Source organism: Sesamum indicum, linkage group LG1 (genome assembly GCF_026168435.1).
Source record: "Sesamum indicum cultivar Baizhima isolate 11 linkage group LG1, ASM2616843v1, whole genome shotgun sequence".
Lineage (NCBI taxonomy): Eukaryota > Viridiplantae > Streptophyta > Magnoliopsida > Lamiales > Pedaliaceae > Sesamum > Sesamum indicum.
In genome coordinates, this window is record NC_142657.1 from 3079336 (window position 1) to 3103683 (window position 24348).

Sequence of the window (24348 nt, forward strand, 5' to 3'; positions counted from 1 at the left end):
TTCATGTGATTTCTGGTTGCAAATATTCTAGTTAATTTCAAACGTAATTTTTTATTAAATAAAATTGATTACATGAGAAATAAATTCTATCATTGTATAATAGGATAAATTATAACTACTTCTCTAATATTCGGCATAATTACGAATATCTTTTCACTGTTTGAAAAATTACAAATATCAATTTCAAATAAAAAATAATTACGTAGCCTGCTGAAATTTTTTCAAAAATAATAAAAAAAATATCTGAAACAACGTAAAAAATTTGAAGGTGGGTAAAATAAATAATCTGTAGGGAACATTATTCTAATTTTTCTTTAGAAAAGTATAATAAAATACATATAAAATTATAATTTATAATCCAAAAGGACATTCTGGTTAATCTACTATAAAAATTGGATGAAAACCTAACATAAGCTAATGGAATGAACTTGTTGTTTTACGGACACTAAAATTAAGGGGTATTTGTAATTTTCTCAAATAATAAAAAAATATTTATAATTATATCAAACTTTAAAACATCTGATTGTAATTCACCTCTTTTTTTTTTTTTTTTTGTTGGGGGGAGTGTCAAAGGAATTTAATATTTATTTTCCATCCATATGAGAATTCACAAAAATTTCCTATTTTTTGTCTTTGCATCATCAACTTCTCTAACCTTATGAAATAGCTCTCCATGTCAAAAAAAAAGGTGAAATGTGATCAAATTTTCATTAGAAAAATAATGTAGACCAATAACATAAATCAATAATTTGGTTGAAATAAAAGTCCAAGGCCCAAGAATGAAAAAGCAAATATGTTATGATAATGGAAATGGGGGGGGGGGGGGGGGGGGCAAGAAGAGGGTGATTTGATGCCCATATACATTTATATGGTAGAGGAGAAGATTGAGAGTGAAGAAAGAAACATATATTGCTTTGCTTGGGCTTTGTGGGTAATGCCAACATTTTACAATTTTTTACATCCATTTTTTCCCTATAAATGTGTCCAAATTTCTTATTATAATAAACCATGAATTCACAACAAAACGGGGTGATAGAATCTGGGCTAGTTTTGTTGACCAAGTTGCTGTCGCATAATTTTATTAATGATTTATTTTGATAATATTTCTTTGATTTATTTTAATAAATAATATTGGTAAGTTATGGGCGTTATTGAAATATTGATTAGTAATTATTGGAATTTATGATATAATTATAATCGATTCAACAAAAAAAAAAACAGATGACAAAGGTGGAGGCGGAAGTGAAAGATGAGAATAGTACTACTCCTTCCTTGAAGGTAATGAATAGTTTCAAATATTAAGGTAAGAACGTTTTTTGTGTAAAAATTAACACGCCCACCGTGGGGCTCGAACCCACGACCACAAGGTTAAGAGCCTTGCGCTCTACCGACTGAGCTAGACGGGCTTTTTATTTGCTGGAACAGTGCTGATTTATTCTTTCGACGGAAACACGTTTCACTTGTGTGTATTAGGCTCTTGAAAGGAAGAGTTGAATTCCCCCCTGTCTGGTTATTAATCTTCTAATCCAGAAAAGGAATTTACACCCTAACACCACCTGTGTTTTTTGTTTTCTTGTACACATGGAGGGTGCGTTCCACGTTAATCTGAGTTCAGTTCAGATTCAAGCACCATCAACATTGAATTTTGTAACAGCTAATGAATCCAAAACCCAAGTACTAACACATTATAGTACAGTACAGTACAGTACAAGCCTTAAATTTTATTCTAACATAGTCCGGTCTTCCCCAAGATTGCATGGGATGATCACAAAGTCCTACAAACATCATATGAGAATAGCATCCACACAAGCATTCTACCTATATTTACGGATGATAACAAGCCAAGTAATGTGGACTAGTGATAACAAGGCCATTAGGAGCTCCACACCGGAACTAGTCCACTTTCTGACTTTCTGCAGATACCTCATGCATAGTTCCATTGCTTTTCACTCCCTCCCGCAACTGAAACGATCAACGATGATGATTGTTAACAGAACAATGAGGTCGTAAGATGTATGGAGTGGAAGTCGCTCAAAAACGTGTGCGTAAAAGAGGTACACTTCTTGTAATGTAAACAGCATTAATCGGGACACGGTCATTTGGTGAAAGCATTTGTTTTCATTTGAAAGTAGGGTTAATTGCATTTAACCAGTGTAAAATTACAGAAAGACATAAAACTCCTCTCTGAACAAAGAAAAAGGCATAGCGGCTTTTAAATTTTTTGAAAAAATAAGCTTAAATGCTCAAGGGATCGCATTGTCCTTTTTATTTTACTCAAGTGTTTTCATTAGGGGATCTGTTGGTTTTATCCGCTAAAAGCAATATGAATTTAGGGGAAGAATAATTATTAACCAAATGATGTGATTTCGTAGAGCTCGATAATTTCCAGGATATCAGACTATTTCAGTAAAGTTTATCTGGTCAGATTATTGGACAAATATATGACCAGTTTTAACTTTCCACATGCTAAAGTATAAGAGAACCATCATTTGGATCTTGGAAGAGTTAATGTACCTGCTGAAGGACTTTCTTTTGATAGCGGTATCCCTGTGAGATAAGCCAAACAAAAAGCAGGTTTAGGACACATAATCTTTTTGAAACATAAAATACCTCTCTAAGGATAATTGTGATCTATTTTAACAATCACCTTGTCAGTGCCGTAGAGGTAATCACAATACGTGAATACTGATGCAAAATTACTCTGGCTTTGTCCACCTACATAATGATGGTAGTCATGGTAATCTGGACCGCCGTAAAAGGGAATGTATTTTGTCGGAGTCCAAGGGAAGTCGTACCTGTATTGTTGACACATTAAGGCATGTCATTACAATCTCTAGTTGGCGGAAAGCATGTAATCATGCTTTTGTATAATAAAAAAGCATATGTTACATATGTGCTGATAAAGAACGCGATCAGGTGTCCTAGTAAAGCAAATGAAATTCACAAGTCTCATTGAAGAAACAAGACGATATCATCATATTAGATTGGACTCAGCAAATGAGTATTTAGGCAACAAATTCCATATGAGAATTGTCTTCTCGTAGCAGCATACCTTCGTCGTGAACACAACTGAAACACCTCCATTGTGCTTTATGTATATGAATTGAAATAATTTACAAAGTTGGCTAGATTATTGTAGCTGCAAGGTCGACCATCTGTGTCCGTTCATGAATATAACATTTTCACAGAGATTATTTTACGGAAGTATGTGAACGTGTAACATGAATATAAACATAAACAGAAAAAGCAACCCCCCCCCCCCCCGCAGAAGTTCTGCGAAAACAGAGAACAATTGAGTGGTCAAAGGACTCTTATAACTTCGGCAATAACCATAGAAGATATTGATGGCTAGCTTTCCTCAAATAAGGAATTTATTATTAGTAACGGAATTCGTTATAGTAACTCCAAATCAAAGAAAGAAAGTCTAATTAACATGAGTAAATAACATCTGCTCCAAACTTCACTGTCAGTGAAACAGAATAAGTATTTATATATGGTTTTGTCGTAATGTAGGAACGAGGAGAGAGGATACAAGTCAATAACCAATCCAACAGCCATTCAAGGAGAACTAAGGCATACATGTCATTTCCTAAGATGAATAAGACTACTTCTATTTCCTAAGGCCTAAATGCTTCTTCCTGCCTGCTGAGGCATCTTCTGATGGTTGTATGCGGATATATGCATTTGGCAGGCTTTTTAATTTCATACATAAAGTTAGGAAAGGAAAAAAAAGAAAGAAGATAAAGCATGACAACTATAGAACTCTAACAACTCAGTGTTAAGCAAAGGCAAAAACTGGTGGACAGAACATAATGTTCGCCTGGTTCAGTTGAAAAAATTGCATGCTGGTAATTGCATAAACAGTAGACATTTTATGTACTGAATGTCAACAAATTAGCTGATTTAATTCTTTTATTCAACTATTAATGCACATGTGTCATATTCAGCTCCGACTCAATATGATGCACTATGAAACTGAGATAATCTCTGGGATCAGTTGAATCTTGACATTTAAGAATTGTATCGTCATTTCAAACATAGAAAAGTACGTCATATGAGTACCGAACACTTTAAATAACTGTCATTTTTAATATCCATCTTCATTGTCTCAGTCTTAGCTGATTCATGTAACTTCATCTAATTATTTCATCTAATCAAACATAATGAAATGATTTTGGCTTTTAATAGATGCACATGGATAGCTCGGATGTTACAATTCGGATAAATTCTCTTAATATGATCTGATACAAATACAAAAACTTATTCTGAAGGTACCCAATCAAGCAGGTTCAGAAACAAAATTCGATATCTACAGAGTACAAATACTGAAACTGGCAACCAGAGATGTAACACTACAGTACCTAACATATAACCATTTGATGTAGACAACTTTTAGGAACTAAACAAATTCTCCGTTATCCATACACCTTATATATAGAAAGTTTCCACACATTTAATATTTGCAAGGAAAATCTCAGACTATACCTTGCCGGATATGAAATGTATCTGATAATTATGACTTCAGAAACGAACTTAATGAGGAAAACACGAAAACATGTGAATCCTTGCAAGAAATAATGACTAGTTATTAGACCTAAAAAGTGACTAAATCACAATGCAAGTGAATCAACTATTACCCGAAGAATTGTGTGTGTGTGTGTGCGTGTGAGAGAGAGAGAGAGAGAGAGAGAGAGAGAGAGAGAGAGAATCGTACTACTCGTGCACAAAAGTTAATCCACTATTATTGACCTCAACCCACCAATCGATTAACTTTTCAGTGGATCAATCGAAATCCCAAAAGCAAATAGTGAAAAGAGAGTGAATAAATTACAGTGTTAAGCCATCATTTGGTCAAATTAGCACAAGCAAAGCACATATAACTGACACTTAATCAATCAAAGCTGGAAAGCTCTTACTAAACTGCATCAAATCAAAGCATGAGCAAGAAGCATGCAAAGTGCATTACCCACTGTGAGTCTCAATAGCCTCAATCTGCCTCAGAGCAATCCATAACCAGAATGTAATCATATGGCCGGGGACCATCGCGGGCCCAAGAAATGACGGAATCCCGAGGATCAAAATCTCAGCCCAGTGAGCATATGGCGCCGCAAACCCAATCGGCGCGGTGTACTCATGGTGCACCTTGTGAATTTTCTCGTACCCCCACTGGCAGTGCAGAAACCTATGGATCCAATAGTTTGTATAGTCCTCCACGATGAAATAAACCCCCAATTGAGCCACAATTTCCCAGAAAGAAGGCAATGGCAAGCTTGTTCTTACCCCTATCAACTTCATTCAACAAACAAGAAGAAGAAAAATCATTAACGAAATCCAGAAAGATTGGACCTTCATGTATAACCCACATTAAGATCAAGAAAGGGCATATACTCAACAACAGTAAGCACCCATCATTCCATCACAAAACTAACTGCATCAATCCGGAAATCTAAAACCCAATAGCCCAATTTCACAAAACACTCGAAGAATGGCGCTGAATCATTAAAAGACTAAAAAAACACTTACCTTAATGGAAGGGAAGGAAACGAGCTGGAGGGGACCCACAACGAGGAAGAACATGCGCATCACAGATTTGTAGCATCGAAGGGTATCAGAGAAGGAGAGCGTCACTTTGGGCTGGATTTTGTAAGGCCCAACATATTTCTGGAAGAAATACTCAAGAAAAAGGTAGTAAAAGGGGAAAACAGAGAAAATGATGAAGAGGAAGAGGATGTTGTGGCAGTAGAGGAAGTAGTCAGACTTGTTGGCGGAGTAGTTGAGCCACAGGGTCTCCGCCGCCGAGAGGGATCTACCGAGTGCGGCTTCCGCCGCTTCCACGGTGGTGTAAGGCAGCATTGCCGTTCAGGAGAGTGAATAGGAAAGTGGGTGTTCTTGGTGCTACGTCTCTTCCTTGGTGTGGGATCTCTGGGTGATGCCTGCCTGTTTATGTACTAGCGTGTTCGTTTTTTCTGTCAGATGGTCTGTTAAAATATGCGGGAAAGAATTGAAGAAGAGGTGGGGAATATTTATAAAATCTCTCTGTATGTTTGTATGAGAGAGAGAGAGAGAGAGAGAGAGAGAGAGAGCAGTGTTTCTGGACAGGGTTTTAACTTTTGTGAGTGTGGTTTTGCAGTCTTCTGAGTCATTAGTTGGGTACTTTAGGCAGAGCATGCGGTTTTTACGTGTTCTTAGCTAATAATTTGAATTTTCTATTTAATGAAAACAAGATTCCATAATTAAGGCATAATTATATTTTTCTTTCTTAAAATTTAATGTAATTGTACATGGATTTTTTATAATTTGAAAAATTAGATCTTCCGCATCTGATATTTGTTTCTATCTAACAAGTAGATTCCATCATTTGTAACAATTCATATAATTTCACTTATTACTCACTTATTGCAAACAATGCAAATCATTTTTTAACCAAAATACCCTTATAAGAGTGGAGATGTAGTTCCCCACACTCGTTATCGTGTGAATATGTGTAATGGTAGTTTGATTAAAAAAGTTTTTTTTTTTTTATCTGCAATAAGTCAATCAGGGATAAATATAGATTTTCATTCAACTTGTTTACTAATATAAATAAATTTGGTAAAGCTTGACTGACAGGAGGGTCTATTTGTTATACATAAACAAATGTTAGACGTATTAGATATAATTTTTTAAACCATAAGGGATTTTTAAGTAATTACCCAAATCTGAGGAAGAACAATATAATTATTCCTATATTTAATATTGATAATTACAATATTAATTATTAATGGTTGTAATTCATGATGTAATTGTGACTTATTCACTAAAAAAATAATTTAATTTTTATTAATAAATTAATGTTATTATACTTCATATTTAAAATAGATAAAAAAAAAAATCAAACTTTGTATGTGTGTTTTTGAAAATTATTACATATTATGTATATAAAATATAGTATGAAATATATATTTATAATCTGTATTCTTTTATAATTTAAGGCATCTTTTTTGTATTTTCAAACTTCCACTCTGATATTTTTCTAAAAATTAATTTCGTATTTTTAATATTTTTTTCACTCTTTTCTCAATTTCGTTCTTTTTTTTTCTCAATAATTTCTCATAATTATTTTTTAGGGTAAATTACAACGACCTCCCCTGAGGTTTGGCATAATTACAAATATCCTCTCATTAATTAAAAAAACTACTAATACTCCCTGATTTTAACGGTCGTCTAGCAATTAGAGCAATCCGTTAGGTTTCCATCCATTTTCTATGGTGAACTAACCAAAGTATCCTTGTGGATTAAAAATTATAATTTTATTTATTTTTTATGGACTAAGCGGATAATTTTTTTATAATTTTTAAAATTTTTTCCATCCATCCCATCCGTTTCTATAAGTTTTAATTTTTTTTAAAAAATAAAAAATACAATAAGTGCGAAGTTGGCAAGTTTATACCTCCATTTAACGATTACATAATTTCATTAAATATTAGGGGGTATTATTTTTCAAACAACGAGGATGTATCTATAATTATGCCAAACTTCAGGGGAGCTCATTGTAATTCATCCTCTTTTTATTTATCGAATTAAAATATATACTTTTCTGTACAATAATTTCTTAGCATTTTTAATTAATTATATACACACATTTAAATGCATCACACAAATTTACAAAAAAAAAAAAAAAGGTTAACTATGTACACACTGATTTATAATAAAAGTTCTAAATTGATTTTTAATTTGACCAAGAGAAAAGCACTTGTATACAGTACAACATTATCAATTATTTTTTATATTATTAAATAATCACAACTTAAAAATTATAATAAATTAATATTATCTATTACGATCAGATAATATCAATATAAAAATTTAAATTTTGATCATAGTTGATGAATATTTGATAGTGACATGATTTTCGGCAAAAACTAATGTTTTGACCTTACCTACAAAAACAACGATTGGTAGTCGTTGTGCAAGTATAGTTATTCAGTATCCGTCATAATTTTTAATTTTCTCATTAGTAGCTGATTATGAGAGAAAATTACATTTTTTCACTGATATATTTTACAATTTAAAATAGGAATAATTATATTTACACACCCAGACTTATGGTCTGTTACATAAACTACTCTTACCTTTTTGATAATTACACATATACTCATAAAAACATCGATATTATTTACATAAAATTATTTTTATTTTAAAAAATTACACATATGTTCCTAAAAAACGTCAATATTATTACACAAATTACTTATATTTTTTAGTGTAAAAAATAATTTATAACTATGCAAGATCATAATTAGTGCATTGGACCACCTGAAATTTTTTGACAAGGTGATGTTTGTTCGAATTGATGTTATGGTATGTGTAAATTGAGTATTTTTCTGAGACTTGTGGCGTGTTTTACGTGTTGAAAGGTGCCTATGATTTGACTTGAGTCTTGTAAATCACTGTACAAGGAGACCTGTCATGATATGCATTGCTATTTATTTATTTATTTTTTTGTATTTTTTATTTGTAATAAATATAAAGGATCAAATGAGAAATATTATTATGTGATTACTCGTAATTTCATCCCATCTCGTGTCATTTTAACGAGAGACGGTGTGTTTAGTTGATATCAGATTTCTTCTTGAGCATGTGATTAGGTGTGGGGTAAAAGTGGAACAACCGCAGTTAATGTGATGCGTAAAACGTGTTATAATCATTATAGAGATAAGGGATAATCACACTTTCTTTTCCTGGAATTTGGTGTAATTATATGTAAATCCTTTATAGTTTGGAAAAATACATCTAACACTTTTGATATTTGCTTTCGTTCAACAAATAAGTCACGTTGTTAGTCATAAACAAAAAAATTAGATAAAAAATCTATATTTACCCTCGATTGACTTATTACTGGCTTATTGCAGGCTAGATAAATCTTTTTATGATAAAATTACCCTCACACGTCTTCACGCTTTAACGCTGTGGGGATGTATATGTTCATGAACCTTTATAAGGGTAGTTTAGTCGAAAAAAAATTATTTGATCTGCAATAAGTCGATAATAAATTAATCGATGGAAAGGACGGTGTAATTATTTCAAAATAATAATAACAAATATGAAAACATATTGTCGATTCTTGTTAACTCGATCAGTAAAAATGGATAACTTTCATAAGATTATGAGTTTAATCCCTGCTAAAGATATGAAACCTGTATTAATACGCAAGTATTTGTAAGTACTCTAATGAACTTTAGTTTTTGAGACGTGCTCTAATATGCAGTGGTGATTGGAACACAAGACATCCGTACTTTTTCTTATATAAATTAATAAATAAAATAAGGACCCTATACCCAAAAGTTAGCGCAACGATTTCATATGCACTATAACGACCTAATTGAAAATAGAATCAAAATGACCTAATTAGACTCGAAAAGTGATAAAGAACAATGGATGATAAAAAAAATTTTGAATACTCAATAAAGCGTGATCGCATCCTATTGAATACTCAAATTTGCTCAGATGAAAATGGACGATTTTGAGAAGATTTTGGTTGAGATTTTTTTTTTTTCCAGACCTAAAGTCGGAGTGCAAGGGGGCGGCGGATGTTTTTTTTTTTTTTTTTGGGCTATACATTAAATTTGAATTTTATAATTATTCATGTCAGATATTACAATAAATGCTTACTAATATAGTGAAAATACCACCTACTATTCAGTGAAAACAATACACATACTATTTAGTAGAAATAATATCCCACACATAAAAAGGAGTTCAAACCCACAACCTCTAACATTATGCGTTTTTAGTTTCACCAATTGAGCTAGATTTCATTGACTTCAAGTAGCGTTTGTTAAATAACACTTAAATGGCGTCTGAATCATATAACATTGGCACGTGACATGACCAATTAAGTAATGGGAACTTTATTGTAGCATACAAATTGCACGAGTGACCTCATTCGGTCATGGTTCACAGTTAGACTATTTAGACTGATTTCTAAAACTCGACTTTATCATAATTATGTAAGGGTCATTTCATTATTATCTCTTTAATTTTTTATATTTCGCAATTTTTGTATTTGAGGTGCTAGATTGTTTAAAAATTTCCTAAATAAATCATGTGTTCCTTGTGATTTTAGCATTTTTATCCTTTATTTTTTTGGGAGTTGCAAAAAGATTATGTAATTATTTGATATTTCACAATTTTGGTTCTTTTGATGCCGGATTTTACAAATATTGTTGGAATAAATCATGTGTCACGTTATTCTTTTATTTTATTTTTTTCTTCATGTTGGCAAAAGTGAACCAATCAGAACAAAAGTCCCAATTTAAATGAACGACGTGAAGTTCACATGATTTGTTCGGCGATATTTGCAAAGTTTGACATCGGAGGGACCAAAATTACAAAATATCAAAAAATTATAAAATTATTTTGCACCACTAAAAAGATAAATGATAAAAATGCCAAAGTATCAAAATTATTGAACCAAAAACATATTTAAGCCAATTATATAATGTGTAAATGTTATATTTACATAACATTTATTACATATAATTGAAAATATCAAAATGTAGTTCCAAGTAGCTAGATTAACATGTAAGATAATGAGCATGAGATCTCATTTGAGTAAGGATTAGGTCAAGTCCTGAGGGTCTAGATGATCTAGAGATAGGTCATAAAAACCTAAGATTACCTATGATAACTCTGAAAAATAGAGCACGAGATAATATTATCAAAAAAAATTTAATTATAATTTTTTGATACTTAAGTTGATGAGGTTGTTAAGATATCGTGCTCATAAATATTTTTTTAAAGGTATACAAAAGTTGTACTTGGAGCATGGTGAATATAACTGAGTTGCAATTATCACATATGGACTGTTAATGCAATTTTGATGGTGCGGTCATGGTGAAGTAGCACATACTTAGGTTTGACTATCTGGGCTAGATTGCAATTGGACCGAGACGACTCGAGTCCCATAGATGTAGGTCCAAGCCCACTTAAGACATTAATCAATATGACTAGGGGTATTTGAATGGATTGTGGTACCATACTGATGGAGGTCGCATAATTTGGATCGAATTGCTGAACCTGATACCCTGAGATCGGGTCACTGAATTTGGTACCCTGCGAACGAGTCACTGAATCCCTCTTTGAGCTTCCTATGAGTGGATCCTGAGAACAGAACACGCGTTAGGCTTGTTGGATAGCCCCCAATTAAGGCCCTCCGATACTTAAGTTAAAAAAGTAGGCCCGAAAGCGATAACTGGAGAACGAGTGAGATTAAAAAAATATGATAAATGCACTTGTGTAAATATTCATAAATGCTGGTATTTATAGCGTACATTACTACATGGTAAGGTGCCACGTGGTATCATCTGAGCATCCTGATATTAGGTGATCCAACGGTTATCAAAGCGGGCAAGTCCATTGGTCTGGGTAGGGCGGGTCGGGCCCGACCCGCACCTTCATGCGCGGATCCTGTCCTTTACTGCATATTCTTTTAAAAAATAGGGGCAATTTGATCTTTTGAAAATTACCTCATCACATACTTAAAGCTACTTTGAAGTCGCGGTGCCATACTTTGTCAGATTGACAAAAACAATACCATATAAATAAAAAATTATACAAATTATGTACCATCGTTAACTTTTGGATGAGAATTGACATGTGAGTGGCACATGACTGTTAAATCATGACTATTGGACAGTTAAAAATGCTGACAATGAGTATTGAAGAAAACTAACAATTAAAATATTAAAAAATGCTGGAACTATCTCATAATCTTCAAAGGCCAGATTGAAATATAAGGGTGGTAAGAAGGGAATTTGATCCAAATATTTGTTGGTGTTGGTATAACCTTTTTGGTGACTTGCAGTTGAATTATTTTTGGACAACTTTTGTATTGTGCAAATGCACACTATTAGCTTATATTTTTGGATGTGTAAGGACAAACTTACTTCTTTTATGGACAAATTGCATTAAATTGTTACAACATTTTATGCAAATGTCTTATATATTAATAAGGTGTTCATATAATGAATGCATAGCTGGTGATGGGCAAAACCCAATTTTAATACGGAATATCGAAAATGTCCTTAATGAAGGATATTTTCAGCATTACAGAAGCAGATTCGTGCATCAAGCTCAGCTGGTTGGATAGTCCATGATACGACCTGATTACTTACAGAAGACCCCGATAGGCGAAAAGCCGTCCGATTGAAGACACCCATACCTCAAATGTTTACACGTGGCCCAAACAACAGTAACCACTTGGGCACTATAAATACGCCGACGCTCTATTTTAGAGGCAACTGTGCTATTATTATTTTCGACCTGTATTCATCCGATCGCACATTTTTACCTTGAGCAACACTAACTTCAACGTCAGAGGGTCGTTGTAGGGGACGCACCTGACGAGCTTCACGTTCTTATTTTGTTCTCAGGAGCCGATCACTAGATCTTGAAAGATTAAGCAGCCAGCTCAGAGGCCATCCGTTGAGATCGCGAAGCTCGAGCGAGATCAGCTGGAAATAGAAACAAAAATGGGAGAAACTCATTACATAGCTAGAAAGACAAAAATTTGGAGAGGAAAAAAAAATGAGTTAAAAAATACTCAAAAACAAAAAGAACGACCTAACAACCATCAGTTTTCCTCCAACGCTCATTGTCAATGTTTTTAACCACCTAAAAATCATGACTCAACGGCCACGTGCGACTCACGTGCCATTTCTATTAAAAAATTAATGGTGGAATATAATTTGTATAATTTTCATTTATATGGTACTGTTTTTGTTAAGTTGATAAAACATTGTACCATAACTGCACAGTGACCTAAAATATGGTACAAAAAATGTAATTCGCTCAGGTATTTTATGTGTTTTTAAAGCACCCAAGTCTGGCTCTACACGTAAAATGAAATAAAGAAATATTGGATAGCTCGAAGAATTATGTTACAAATATTAGGAAAAATTAAATTATGGCTGCCACACATGCTAAAATAAATTTATTACAATCAACCACCTAAAACATAATGTAAATTATTATAAATTTTTCATTTAAAATAAATAGTACCAAAATATGCGATTTTTGTAATTAGTATATAAAAATCTGTATAAATTCTATAAATTTATAATTCTTATAATGTTTATATTACTGTTCAGTAAATTAGATAATTTGTGTTCTGTATTGTTATATATATATATTAAACATTTTCTTTATATACATATTATGAATACAATTTTAAAATATTATATTGAACACATATATATATGTACTGTAAACTACAAATTTATATATATACAATTAATCAATAACTTTCTATAATTCTTTGAGTAAAGATATGATATATTTTAGTTATTTGTATATGTTATTAAATATAAAGTCTATAATCTATAAAATTATATGCATAGCGCGCGATTCATACATATTTATGTGCATTTTTTAGATATAAATAATTTAGTTTATATAAGCATATGCTATATTGAGTTTTTAAATATTTTTTGTAATATATAATTTACAAAAACTATAAATTTAAACATTATTATTTTAAATAGAGTTTGAGTAAAACAATTAAATCATTCAAAGTACTTCTGGAAATATTTTTTTTTAATAAAACATACTTTAAGAGTAAAATAAAAAGTAGAGCGAGTGAGTGAGAAGGAAATTTTTGTTCTGTCAATGTCAAATTATTCTGTCATGAATTTTTATTATATTTTTATACTTTAGGGATGCAAAATATTTTTAACTCTAATTTTTAATCTCGTCTCATTTGAGTAAGCCGGTGATTTTTTTGTTTATAGAAAAATATTTCTTATTTAAAAAAAAAACTATCTCAAACACATTTTGTTACTCTAAGAAATATATTACATTAATTACAATTATTACTTTTTCTTTTTTATTTAACATAGTTTTACTCATCACATCAATCATATAATTACAATTAAACTCATTTTATCTTATTTTTTTTGTTGTTGAAATAAAATCAGATGAAATATCGAACAATCACAATTATATATTTAGAAGCAATAATAATAATAATAATAATAATAGGTTTGAATGGCCTAATAGAGAGTGGTCACGGGACGTGGAGTGGGTTGCAAGGAAATGGAGAGGAAAACATATGATTAACTTGGCTTATCGTGCACTCCTGGCTGCTTGCATTTACCACATTTGGAGGGAACGAAATTTGAGACGCTTTGAGCATAGGGAGCGACCACCGAATATAATAGCTACCATTATCGTGGAAGATATTAGACAGAGGATTATCAGTGTTAATTTATCTCGTTCTGTTAGTTCATGTGCGTTATATAGATTATGGCGCATCCCTTGGCCTGTCGAGGGAGAAACCACCAGTTGAGCACTATTCTACTGTACGATTTTATTTTATTAATAAAATTTATATTTACCAAAAAAAAATAATAATAATAATAAAAAGTGGTGTCAGTCCACAGTCAGAAGAGAATCTTTTGGGACAAGACAATCCCAACAGGACTATAAAACTGATTCAATGACAAAACAAAACCTAACTGTAGTGTCTGCTGCATACTTTGTCCTTATTCTTCACTGCCGCAACCGACAAATCCACCCAAGTCCCATTCTCATGCAATAGGTTAGAAGTGGTTAAAATAAAATATTTCCAAAAAAGAAAGGGTATATATAATAGAACATCACATGATGTCAATCTGAACTACTTTCATATGTATTAATTATCACAATATCATTATAATAATATTTATTGGGTATTGTATTTGATAAAAAAAAAATTTATTGTCTCAACATTCACGAGAATTTAAATGAAATAAATATCAAAATTATAATTCATTTATAATTGTTTAGGCGATCGTGAATCAAGTGATATATTATTACTGTAAAAAAAATAATTATCAAATATAATATGGCAAAATTAACAAATTAATGAAACGAGCGAGCGAGTACTTTCATATGCTGAGGTACTTTAAGTTAATTCGCTATACCAAACCTATTATTATTAAGGAATCAGTTGATTCCTCCATTCTAAAACTTGTGATAATAATGCATTAAGATCTGTAAAAAAACTAGCAACCAGATGAATCATATTTATGTATATTTACATATCGTTCAATTCACACCACAGATTACACTATCTACTATGTCGAATTCCTTTCCGGTTCATCAACATAATTATTTAATCTAAGAAACGGTCGGACTCTCAAATTATAATAATAAACACAATAATTTGTGGACATATAAAAATAAAGTTGTAGATTAATCCGATAGAATAATCAAAATATTGTCTCAATTAGGATTTTCAAAAGCCTTAACAAAATGTAAATTAGTTCATATTAATTAAATCAAACACAAAGAAGAAAAATTCAGAAAAATACATGGAGTAGAATATTGGGCTTAAACGACTGTCCCGATGTTAATCAATTTCTCCACTTATCTCGTCGTCTTCTCCTCGTGCTTTTATGTGATCTTTAACTTTTTTCTCCAGATAAAAAGTTCTTCTGTTGCTTTCTCCTTTTCTTCCTTTTATCCGAGTCTATAAATATATATATATATATATATATATATAGCAGAACGATAATTGCCTATAATTGAGCCAATTTTAACTCAACATTAAATTCTTAGAATTTTGAGTTTTTAACTTACTAAAAAAATCTCATTGGTTAGAAATATTGTTTATTTTAAATATATTAAATATTTATTTTATATTTATCTAAAATTATTTTTTAATTATTAAAAACTCTTATCGGTTAAAATATTTATTTTGTACATTAAATACTTATTTTGTATTTATCCAAAATCTTATTTAATTATAAAAAATCTTGTAGGAAAATATTTATTTTGCGTTTATTCAAAATTTTATCTTCAATAATATAATATTAATATAACTTATAGTTATTTTATATTTTAAGAGTAAGTTTTATTTGATACTAGCTAATATTCAATTTAATTCTATTATTGACTTAATTTTTATTTATTTTTAACTTGATTCAATTTGATCTCATCGTATTTAATTCGAATTCACGTCCATCCAATAGAATTGCATTTGATTCCATCGTAACATTTGGTTTTGAACTGCGTCTCCTCAATTTAATTTATACTTTTGGAGTGCATTTGATTTTGGTATTGAATTGCAAGAATTGTCTTTTCGATTACTTTTGTTCAATTGTGTGTGTTTATATTTTTTACGAATTTTACAACGTTGTTCAAATCATGCATTTTATGTTGCTTTTTATAAATATATTTTATAAAAGTTTATTATTTCACACTCTTAGTCTATTTTTATTTAATAAGCTTTTTTTTTGTTTATATATGTATATAATATAATTTAGATACAAGCTTGTAAGGGAAGAGAAAGCTTTATATTAAACGTCGTACAGATGTAAACGATGATCTTTGGCCCACATGATAGGGAGTATCACTTATTATCATAATCAAATAATGATTTTGCAATGATAAGTGAAGTCTATGTTATCAATAGGTTATCATCACGTAGTATGCGAATCCCATGTGAATCTTCATCAAGATCTACTCATACGTTAGTATTGTGGACCCATCGAGGATTTTCGTCAGGATTTACTCGTGTATGTGTTCCCATCGAGAATCGTCCACCCATTCTAGAAATCAAGGGTGTGGTAAGTGTGATATAATTAATTGTTATACCATTTGTCTATGATAAATGTATTATAATAGTTATAATTATTATTATATCGTTTGTTCGAAGAGAGATGAACAAAATATTGATTACTATTATTATGATTTTTGAATAAAATTATTATTCTCAAGTATCACATTTTAATTATTTTGAAATATTGTAGGACTCAAATTTATACTTAATAGTGGACCCAACCACACTTTATAGAGCACAAATTTATAAATTAATCTCTTCAGCTACACCATAAGGTCGTCACGAGAGTTCTACAGTTCAGAGCGCCTGGAGGTCCATAGAGCTGCATAATGTTCTAAAAAAACTATGATTGATTTTCACCATACGGCCATCATCGCCCGTTGCATTCCTTTCTTTAACTGGAGTCGCAGCTATTTTCAAGTTCTAAAAAAATAAAATGTAATTGATTTTTTCATGAACGGGCACCAATTATTGAGTATCCGAATCAGGGTTGCAAAATGGGTCTTATCTATATATAATCATTTTCAAAATGTTTAAGTTCACTAGGATTCACTTGTGTAATACGCAAAAATAGTGCATGTGCGAACAATACTGCCAAGGCTCCGGATATAGCCTCTGATGTCCAAATTAGTAAATTCATAGGGAATAAAATTTGCCTATAAGAAATAGTAAAAGTGACAAAAAATCGTACCTGGGTCATGGAAAATATATTTTTAATGATCAAATTGTATGATTACACGTGGACTATTAGTACAAGATTGATATAATCATGCTGAATTAGTACATATACAGGCTCAAATCGGTTTAGGCCCGGATTAGTATAACTCGAAGAATCGGGGCTTAGATCTTGAACCATTTTAGGCCTGAATCTCTGATGACATTTATGTCTTTTTAGGATACCTAGGTGTGAGCCCACATCACCGTAATTTTTAACCTGTAATCATTAAAATATTAGAGAAAACCAAGTTCCTTATAGTCTTAATATTTGTACCAAATAGATAAAATTTAAAATCACTAATTTCTTGTTTGTTAATATCAATAAAATTAAATTTTTTTCTTAGCACAATTCAGAATAAATTTATTTTTAAAACTTTAAATGAAATAAATATAAAATAAAATAAAATCATTTAAGAGAAAATATACGCAATGATGAGTTCCCCTTAAAAGGTAGATTTTCAGTTGTCAACGTCAATGACTTGGTGTAGTTAGATAGACCACTGCACAGCCTACTCTCAGAACCCAACAACCTTATCTCACTCACACATGATGTTCTTGTCAGAAAATGACAGAAGCAATATGAATTCTGTTAGAATATCATTGAAGACCTTTTTTTGTGAGTATATGTGTGTGTTTTTAATCTTTATATTTCTCAGATTTTATTTCTTTAATTGTTTTTTAAAGTTTTATTTTTTTTCCTTTTTTCTCAAGTTCCACATCTTTTTTTTCTTCTTTCGCTCTTTTTGTCAGATAATTTCTCATAACTCTCTTCTATTTCTTAATATTTTGTAGGGTTAAATGTAGTTTTCACCCTCAAAATATGTTTTCCATGATAAAAAATGGATCTAATGCAATTTTATTTTTATTTATAATTTTATGGAGGCTTAATTTTATTTTTGAAAGCATGTTGGGCTTGATTATGGGCATAGAGAAAAAATAGTTGAATTATATATTTTCTTTAAAAGGGGAAAATGGTCATTAATTAGGCCTAGAGAAAAAAATAGTTGGACTATATATTTTCTTTGAAAGGGAAAAATGGTAATTAATTAGATCCATTTTGATGGGGCGCTGGGCAATGACGGGCCAACATTTGAGGTAGTGGCCTGCATCGACTTCATCATGCTCATTTTCATGTTGACCATAATCGTCTCTAGCTGGACCATCCAATCCTCCATGTCTGGGCGTGGCGGTGGTGATGGTGATGTGTAGGTTCGGCTCAAGGCGTGGGCCTCAAAACCAACGCCAAATACACGACCCTTGTACTTGACCCCGACCACTGCCAGCCACAACTGTTGTTCGGTCACTAAGCCCTCCGATTTGGGCGGAGTATCCTAGCCATTGGCCATAGCCTAAGGCTGGTGATCCTCCAACAGCTCTTGGAATATCTCCTGCAAAACAAACAAAAATTTCTAGATGTCGACAGTAAATGGATTTTGATTACCTTACATGCAAGTAAACAAGCTCAGCTTGTGGAGGGGACTATCATGATACTTTTTCTCCTATTGCTAAATTTGCTTGTATCAATTTATTTATCTCCCTTGTAGCAACTTATGGTTGGCCTTTACATCAATTAGACAAAGAATACCTTTCTTCATGGTAATCTTCAAGAGGAGGTATATATAGAGCAACCACCTAGTTTTGTTGCTCAAGTGGGAAAATTGATCGTCTGCAAAAATCTCTATATGGCTTGAAACAGACTTCTCGGGATTGATTTGGAAATTTTAGCCAAGTTAATCAGAAGTTTGGAATGCAGAAGAGCAAATCAAATCATTCTGTTTTCTATAGACAATCTGATGGAGGTAGTATTTTGTTAGTTGTATATGTGGATGATATTGTAATAACATGTAGTGGTTCTAGAGGAATTTGATCTTTGAAGTCCTTTCTTCATACTCAGTTCCATACGAAAGACTTGAGGATGTTAAAGTATTTTTTGGGAGAGAAGTTAACAGGAGTAAGAAAGGAATCTTCCTATCTTAGAGGAAGTGTGTGCTTGATTTACGGTCGGAGTCTGGAAAATTTGGTGCTAAACCATGTACTAATCCAATGGTTTTTAATTTATAATTAACCAAAGAAGGTGAATTGTTTAGGATCCTGAGAGATATAGAAGTTCTTATTGGAAAGTTGAATTATCTTACTATGGCACGTCCTGATATTGCTTATTCAATAAGTGTGTTGAGCCAGTACATGTCATCACCAACTGTTGATCATTGGAAGGCAACATGTCATGCACTATTTGAAAGGTGCCCCAAGACGTGGAATCCTCTATAGAAATTATGGTCATACTAGGACCGAATGTTTCCAGATTTTGATTGGGCAGGGTGTAAGGAAGATAGGAGATCTTCTTCACGATATTGTGTTTTTGCTGGGAAAAATTTGGTGTTGTGGAAGAGTAAGAAATAGAATGTAGTTTCACGATCAATTGTGGAAGTTGAATTAGAGCTATGGCCAAATCTTTGTGTGAAGTCACATGGATATCTCAGCTCATCTGTGAAGTAGGAATTAAGGTCTCAATACCTGTAAAGCTATGGTGCGACAATCAAGCTCCACTTCACATTGCTTCCAATAAAAATCTCATGAATGGACAAAATATAGTGAGACTGATTGTCGATCCAACATGGTTTGACCACTGCAGGTTATGTGACTAGAGGACAACTAGGTGATATATTCACAAAAGCTCTTAACGGGGTCTAGATTGATTATCTATGTAACAAGTTGGACATGATTAATATCTATGCTCCAACTTGAGGAGGAGTGTTAGAGATTTTAAATAGGCTTCTTTGTTGGATTTAGATATATAACAGACATAGGCTGATTTGTAGGCTAAATAATAGGAAGAGCTGATTGATTGTAATAGGATATTTTTCTTCCTATTATAGGATTTCGATACTTGTATATATACCCTTACGATTAATTAATAAGATACAAATTCATTCTCTTATGAGACTTACAGAAATGGGACCCCTTTGAGTATAATAGAATACGAGAGTACACTAGTAACACATAACAAGATCAACTTAACCAGTTGCACATTAAACCATAATCTAAATAACACTTATTCAAGAAAAATCCATTCGATGAGGTCATATACTTTACTGATAAGAGAAATGCGGCCTGAAGTAACCCAATATTTGTGAGCTAGTTAATGGTTAAGTTCTTAAGCAATGAACATGTTGTCAGTGATCAATGAACAAAAGCCGATCGAGACTTAGAGATGATGTTACCAATTAATAGTTTAATACAATTAGCTATAGTCTTAGATGCAATTTTGTACACTATATTACACAGACTAAAGGGATGGAATCGGAAACCATCTCTAGGTGAGCACATTTGGGGAGCAACACTATATGAATAGAATAAAATTTAAGTTCAAGTAGTCTATCATTAAGGAACCGAAGGACACATGAAGTAGTATCGTTACCAATCACATTCCAAAACTTTTGAAAAAAGATAGAAGACATATCGTCAGGGCCCAAAAATTTAAGGGGGTTCATCTAAAAGAGCGCTCGTTTTACCTCCTAAGAGGAAAACAACTTACTGAGCTCCTCATTCATAGCGTCAGTTACCACTAGTACACACGAAAGGGTCTCATCTATCACAAGAGAGTCAGGCTGTGTGAGCGAAAAAGGTGATCAAAATAATAACACAATCTTTTGGACCTCATCTTTACCCCCTAGAGTTACCTTGCTCATTCTTAAGTTTCAAGATCTCTTTCCAAAAGAACCTCTCAGTGGCTTGAGTATGGAAAAATCTAGCGTTTCGTCCCCCTCTTTAACTACAACTCCTTACCCCTCTATTTCCATAATGTCTTATCCGTTCTAATAATTCCTCCAACTCATCACGAGGAACTCTAATCGCCTCTTTCTCTCCCATCAGCATTCCTTCCCTTAGCTTATCGATCTCCTCATTCAATTCCTTAATGCATCTAGTAATATTCCCAAAATGCATCCGGCTCCATTCCTTCAAATTTTGCCTACAGTTTCTAATTCGACTCCACAGTGATGCATTCGCTTCAAACGTCGGTACCCATCTCCAGCGTTACTTAACCACTTTAGCATACTCTTATGATCTTCACCAAGCTACCTTAAACCGAGACCTGGATTTCTTGGGTTAGTTTCACTAACCTAACGAGGCTCTAAGTCCTAAAAGAGAACTGTATGATCTAAACATGCCTTTGAGATGTGAGATGCCCTTGTTGAGGGAAATTTCGTGGCCCATTTATTATCCCTAAAGGCACGATCCAAACGCTCCCTCACGGTGGCGGGGTGCTCTACATTATTACACCACGTAAACATATGCCCCGAGCACACCAAGTCATTCAGTTTACAATCCCCCAAAGAATGGTGAAAGGCCTCGATTTGCCATTGTGCCCAAGGGTGAATCCCCTGCTTCTTATGCTGGTGCAAAATTTCATTAGAATCCCTTCTGAACAACCAAGGCCAGGCTGACACCATATGAAGATAGCACAATAGATCCCAAGACACCTTGCAATCAGAGCCTTTTGGAGTTCCATAAAGGTTTGTGAACGTCTATCTTTTCGCCGCTCCCTCAAGACCTACTGTAGTGTCAATGTGATTAGTGAAAAACCATTATACCCAGACACCGATGTCCTTCCTCCATAAAAGCAATAAGCCGCCACTCTTACCTCGGGAATCCATACATACTCCAAAATCATTAACTTTATGTTTCATCATCTCGTTTCTCCAAGATTTTGACTTGGTCTAGGAGATGAAAACCAAGTCAGGGTTGAACTGCTTCACCAGCTCGCGTAGTGTATGTATTGTCCAAAGGAACCCAAACCCCTGACAATTCTAGGCTAAAGTTTCAAGGCTGTCGACGGGGCTGCACGATAGCCTCCACCGATACAACATCAGATTCTTCATCCACCAAATGCAACCTCCATTTGCTAGCACAATTCCCCTCCATATCCACCTCGATTAGTCTAAAACAGTTGGACCTCTTCCTAGAAGTCATAATCAAACCCCTATTAGTTGTCCTTCAACCCCTACGCTCAACACCTCATTTTGTATCTCCTCCTCCTTGCTGTAAACCCAAGTTGGACGCTTATCAAATTGTCCACGACCTAGCTAACCACCACGAGGGCCTGAATCTGATTCATGTTAGTTGAACGTTGATAAAGTGTGAACGCTAAGGTTTTTCTAGCAATATACTTGGTGAATTATTCTCGAAAAAAAATAATAATAACGGTATTGTAGTTCTAAAAATTTGGTCCATGTTATGAGGGAGGTCTTCGATACCTTTAATAGTTCGGGGGGAATTGGGCCATAAGCATACTTCAATGTGAAAAATGTATTTAACCCTAAAAATATTATTTACTTTTAGGAGGGTATATGCAGATCTGAGCGGTGTGGTTTTGCCAAAACTTGGGACCCAACCAACCAAGAAATTGTTGAACTAAGGACCTGACCCGCCCCAGACTTAGGACTCGGAGGGTTGGACCTGTTGTACCTAGTTTAATATTTTTAAAATATTAAAAAATATATTTAAACAATAATGGCATTCAAATTTTTTTTATATAAATGTCAATTAATATTAAAAAATTTAAAATATGTGTTGTTTATAATATATAAATTAAAACCTCTATAAATTATTTACCATTTATAAAAATATTAGTGTTTATGTATTATATATAAGTATAAATAAAATATACAGATTTTTCTCATATAAACGTATTCTATATAAATATATATAAAAGATATAAAAAAATAAAATAATCAGGTTTGGTTCTAATTCTGATCCAAAAGAGACTAAGATTTGGAACCCATCTCGGGACTCAATTATGGCTTCAGAACTCGTCCCAAACCAGTTGAATAGGTCCACATTAACAATCCCTATATGGAGGTTAAAATCTATTTGTATATGCTAATAGTACGTAAAGTAATTATTTATTCCACTACACAGATACCAAGCCTCCACTATGCCGCAATTGAGCCGTTTGGAAATGCTGCAAGTAAGACTTCACAAACAAAATTGTGGCTGTTGGATGAGTTATTTTCCCTTAAAAATGAGCTTATTTTTACACCCCCAGATGCCCCAAATAAGTGTCATTGCCAAGAGAAACTGAGCACTGGTACATTTTGCTGCAAGGTGCTATAACCACTCGGCGGCAGACCCTTTCCAATTATATGTTACCGCACATGGTATGTCAAGTAAGCCCCGGCATTGTCCAACAAAATCACAATGTAAAAATATATCCTTATGTTTGGGTTTGTTTTTGGGCCATCTAAGAGATGGCCCAAAATGAATGTAATGTTTGGCATGCAGTGTTTTACCCATTTTTATTTTATTTTTAGGTGTTTTTGTAATAATAGTGGGGAACAAAACTGACTGTCTTCATTTACAGCAGTAGATTTTCTCTTTCCTCTCTTGTAGAAATCGCCTTTCCTAGCAGAAATCGCCCTTCACCTCTGTTCATCGTCTTCCTTCTTCTTCAGATCTATACCGTTCTTGATCCCAGATTGGATGATTATCTCCTGCTCTTCAGCCCATTTTTCTCCAAACAGAGAAAAAGGCGGAGATGGTGGAGGCTGTGTAGGGACGAGTGTGACTCCAGAAGGGCATCTCTTGGGGAGTACTTGGAGGTGGAGAGGAGGTTCGGGGACGGCGGTGGTGCTGGCGAACCGGCTGTGGAGCTCGAGGAAGGGTTTGTTCAGGAGCTTCCGAGAAATGGGCGGGCTTTATTCGCCGACGGGATGGTCCTGCCTCCGATTGATGTGGTGGAAGAGTCGTCGCCGGCCGCTGCGGCCGGGCTTTGTAGATTCTCAGCGGTGGAGCGGCGGTGTAGTTCAGTGTAATGCTGTGTTGTATTACACTGAAATAGTGCCCTTTTTTTCTTTTTCCTTTTGCCTTTTCTTTTTCTCTTTATTCTTATTATATTTATCCCAAGATATTATCTTCACCTTTCGCCATCTCAAAATTAGGGTTGTCAATTAAGCCTTGTTTGGTCTTGCAATTGAACAATTCAAATTTAAATTTCCAGTACAAGAACAATTTTAATGCTATTTAATTTATTTTTTAATAATTATTTTTAT

General features: G+C 33.1%; 2 protein-coding genes and 1 non-coding gene across 3 annotated transcripts; 1 reads left to right on the forward strand and 2 right to left on the reverse strand.

Moving 5' to 3' along the window:
• Window positions 1-1333: 1333 nt before the first annotated feature.
• On the reverse strand, window positions 1334-1406 carry TRNAK-CUU (transfer RNA lysine (anticodon CUU)). The gene has a single exon. It is a non-coding gene; the product is annotated as a tRNA-Lys (tRNA).
• Window positions 1407-1658: 252 nt separating this feature from the next.
• LOC105155669 (methylsterol monooxygenase 1-1) lies at window positions 1659-6114 on the reverse strand. The gene is made up of 5 exons (XM_011071590.3): window positions 5524-6114; window positions 4967-5289; window positions 2648-2795; window positions 2515-2547; window positions 1659-1962 (listed from the first exon to the last, which is right to left on the reverse strand). The coding sequence occupies exons 1-5, from the start codon at window positions 5851-5853 to the stop codon at window positions 1894-1896; spliced, it is 903 nt and encodes a 300-aa protein (XP_011069892.1). The 5' UTR covers window positions 5854-6114; the 3' UTR covers window positions 1659-1893.
• A 17120-nt stretch (window positions 6115-23234) lies between these two features.
• Window positions 23235-24111, forward strand: LOC148789327 (uncharacterized protein At3g17950-like). The gene is made up of 2 exons (XM_088879414.1): window positions 23235-23267; window positions 23752-24111. The coding sequence occupies exons 1-2, from the start codon at window positions 23235-23237 to the stop codon at window positions 24109-24111; spliced, it is 393 nt and encodes a 130-aa protein (XP_088735540.1).
• Window positions 24112-24348: the final 237 nt, after the last annotated feature.

Bases quoted from the DNA above. Each gene is read 5' to 3' on its own strand.
- LOC105155669 (XM_011071590.3), bottom strand. From the start codon at position 5,853: ATGCTGCCTTACACCACCGTGGAAGCGGCGGAAGCCGCACTCGGTAGA. The intron at 5,290-5,523 runs GTAAGTGTTTTT...TGTTGAATGAAG, and splicing joins TTTCCTTCCCTTCCATTAAG to TTGATAGGGGTAAGAACAAG. The intron at 2,548-2,647 runs GTGATTGTTAAA...CTTATCTCACAG, and splicing joins ACCTCTACGGCACTGACAAG to GGATACCGCTATCAAAAGAA.
- LOC148789327 (XM_088879414.1), top strand. From the start codon at position 23,235: ATGCCGCAATTGAGCCGTTTGGAAATGCTGCAA. The intron at 23,268-23,751 runs GTAAGACTTCAC...CTTCTTCTTCAG, and splicing joins GCCGTTTGGAAATGCTGCAA to ATCTATACCGTTCTTGATCC.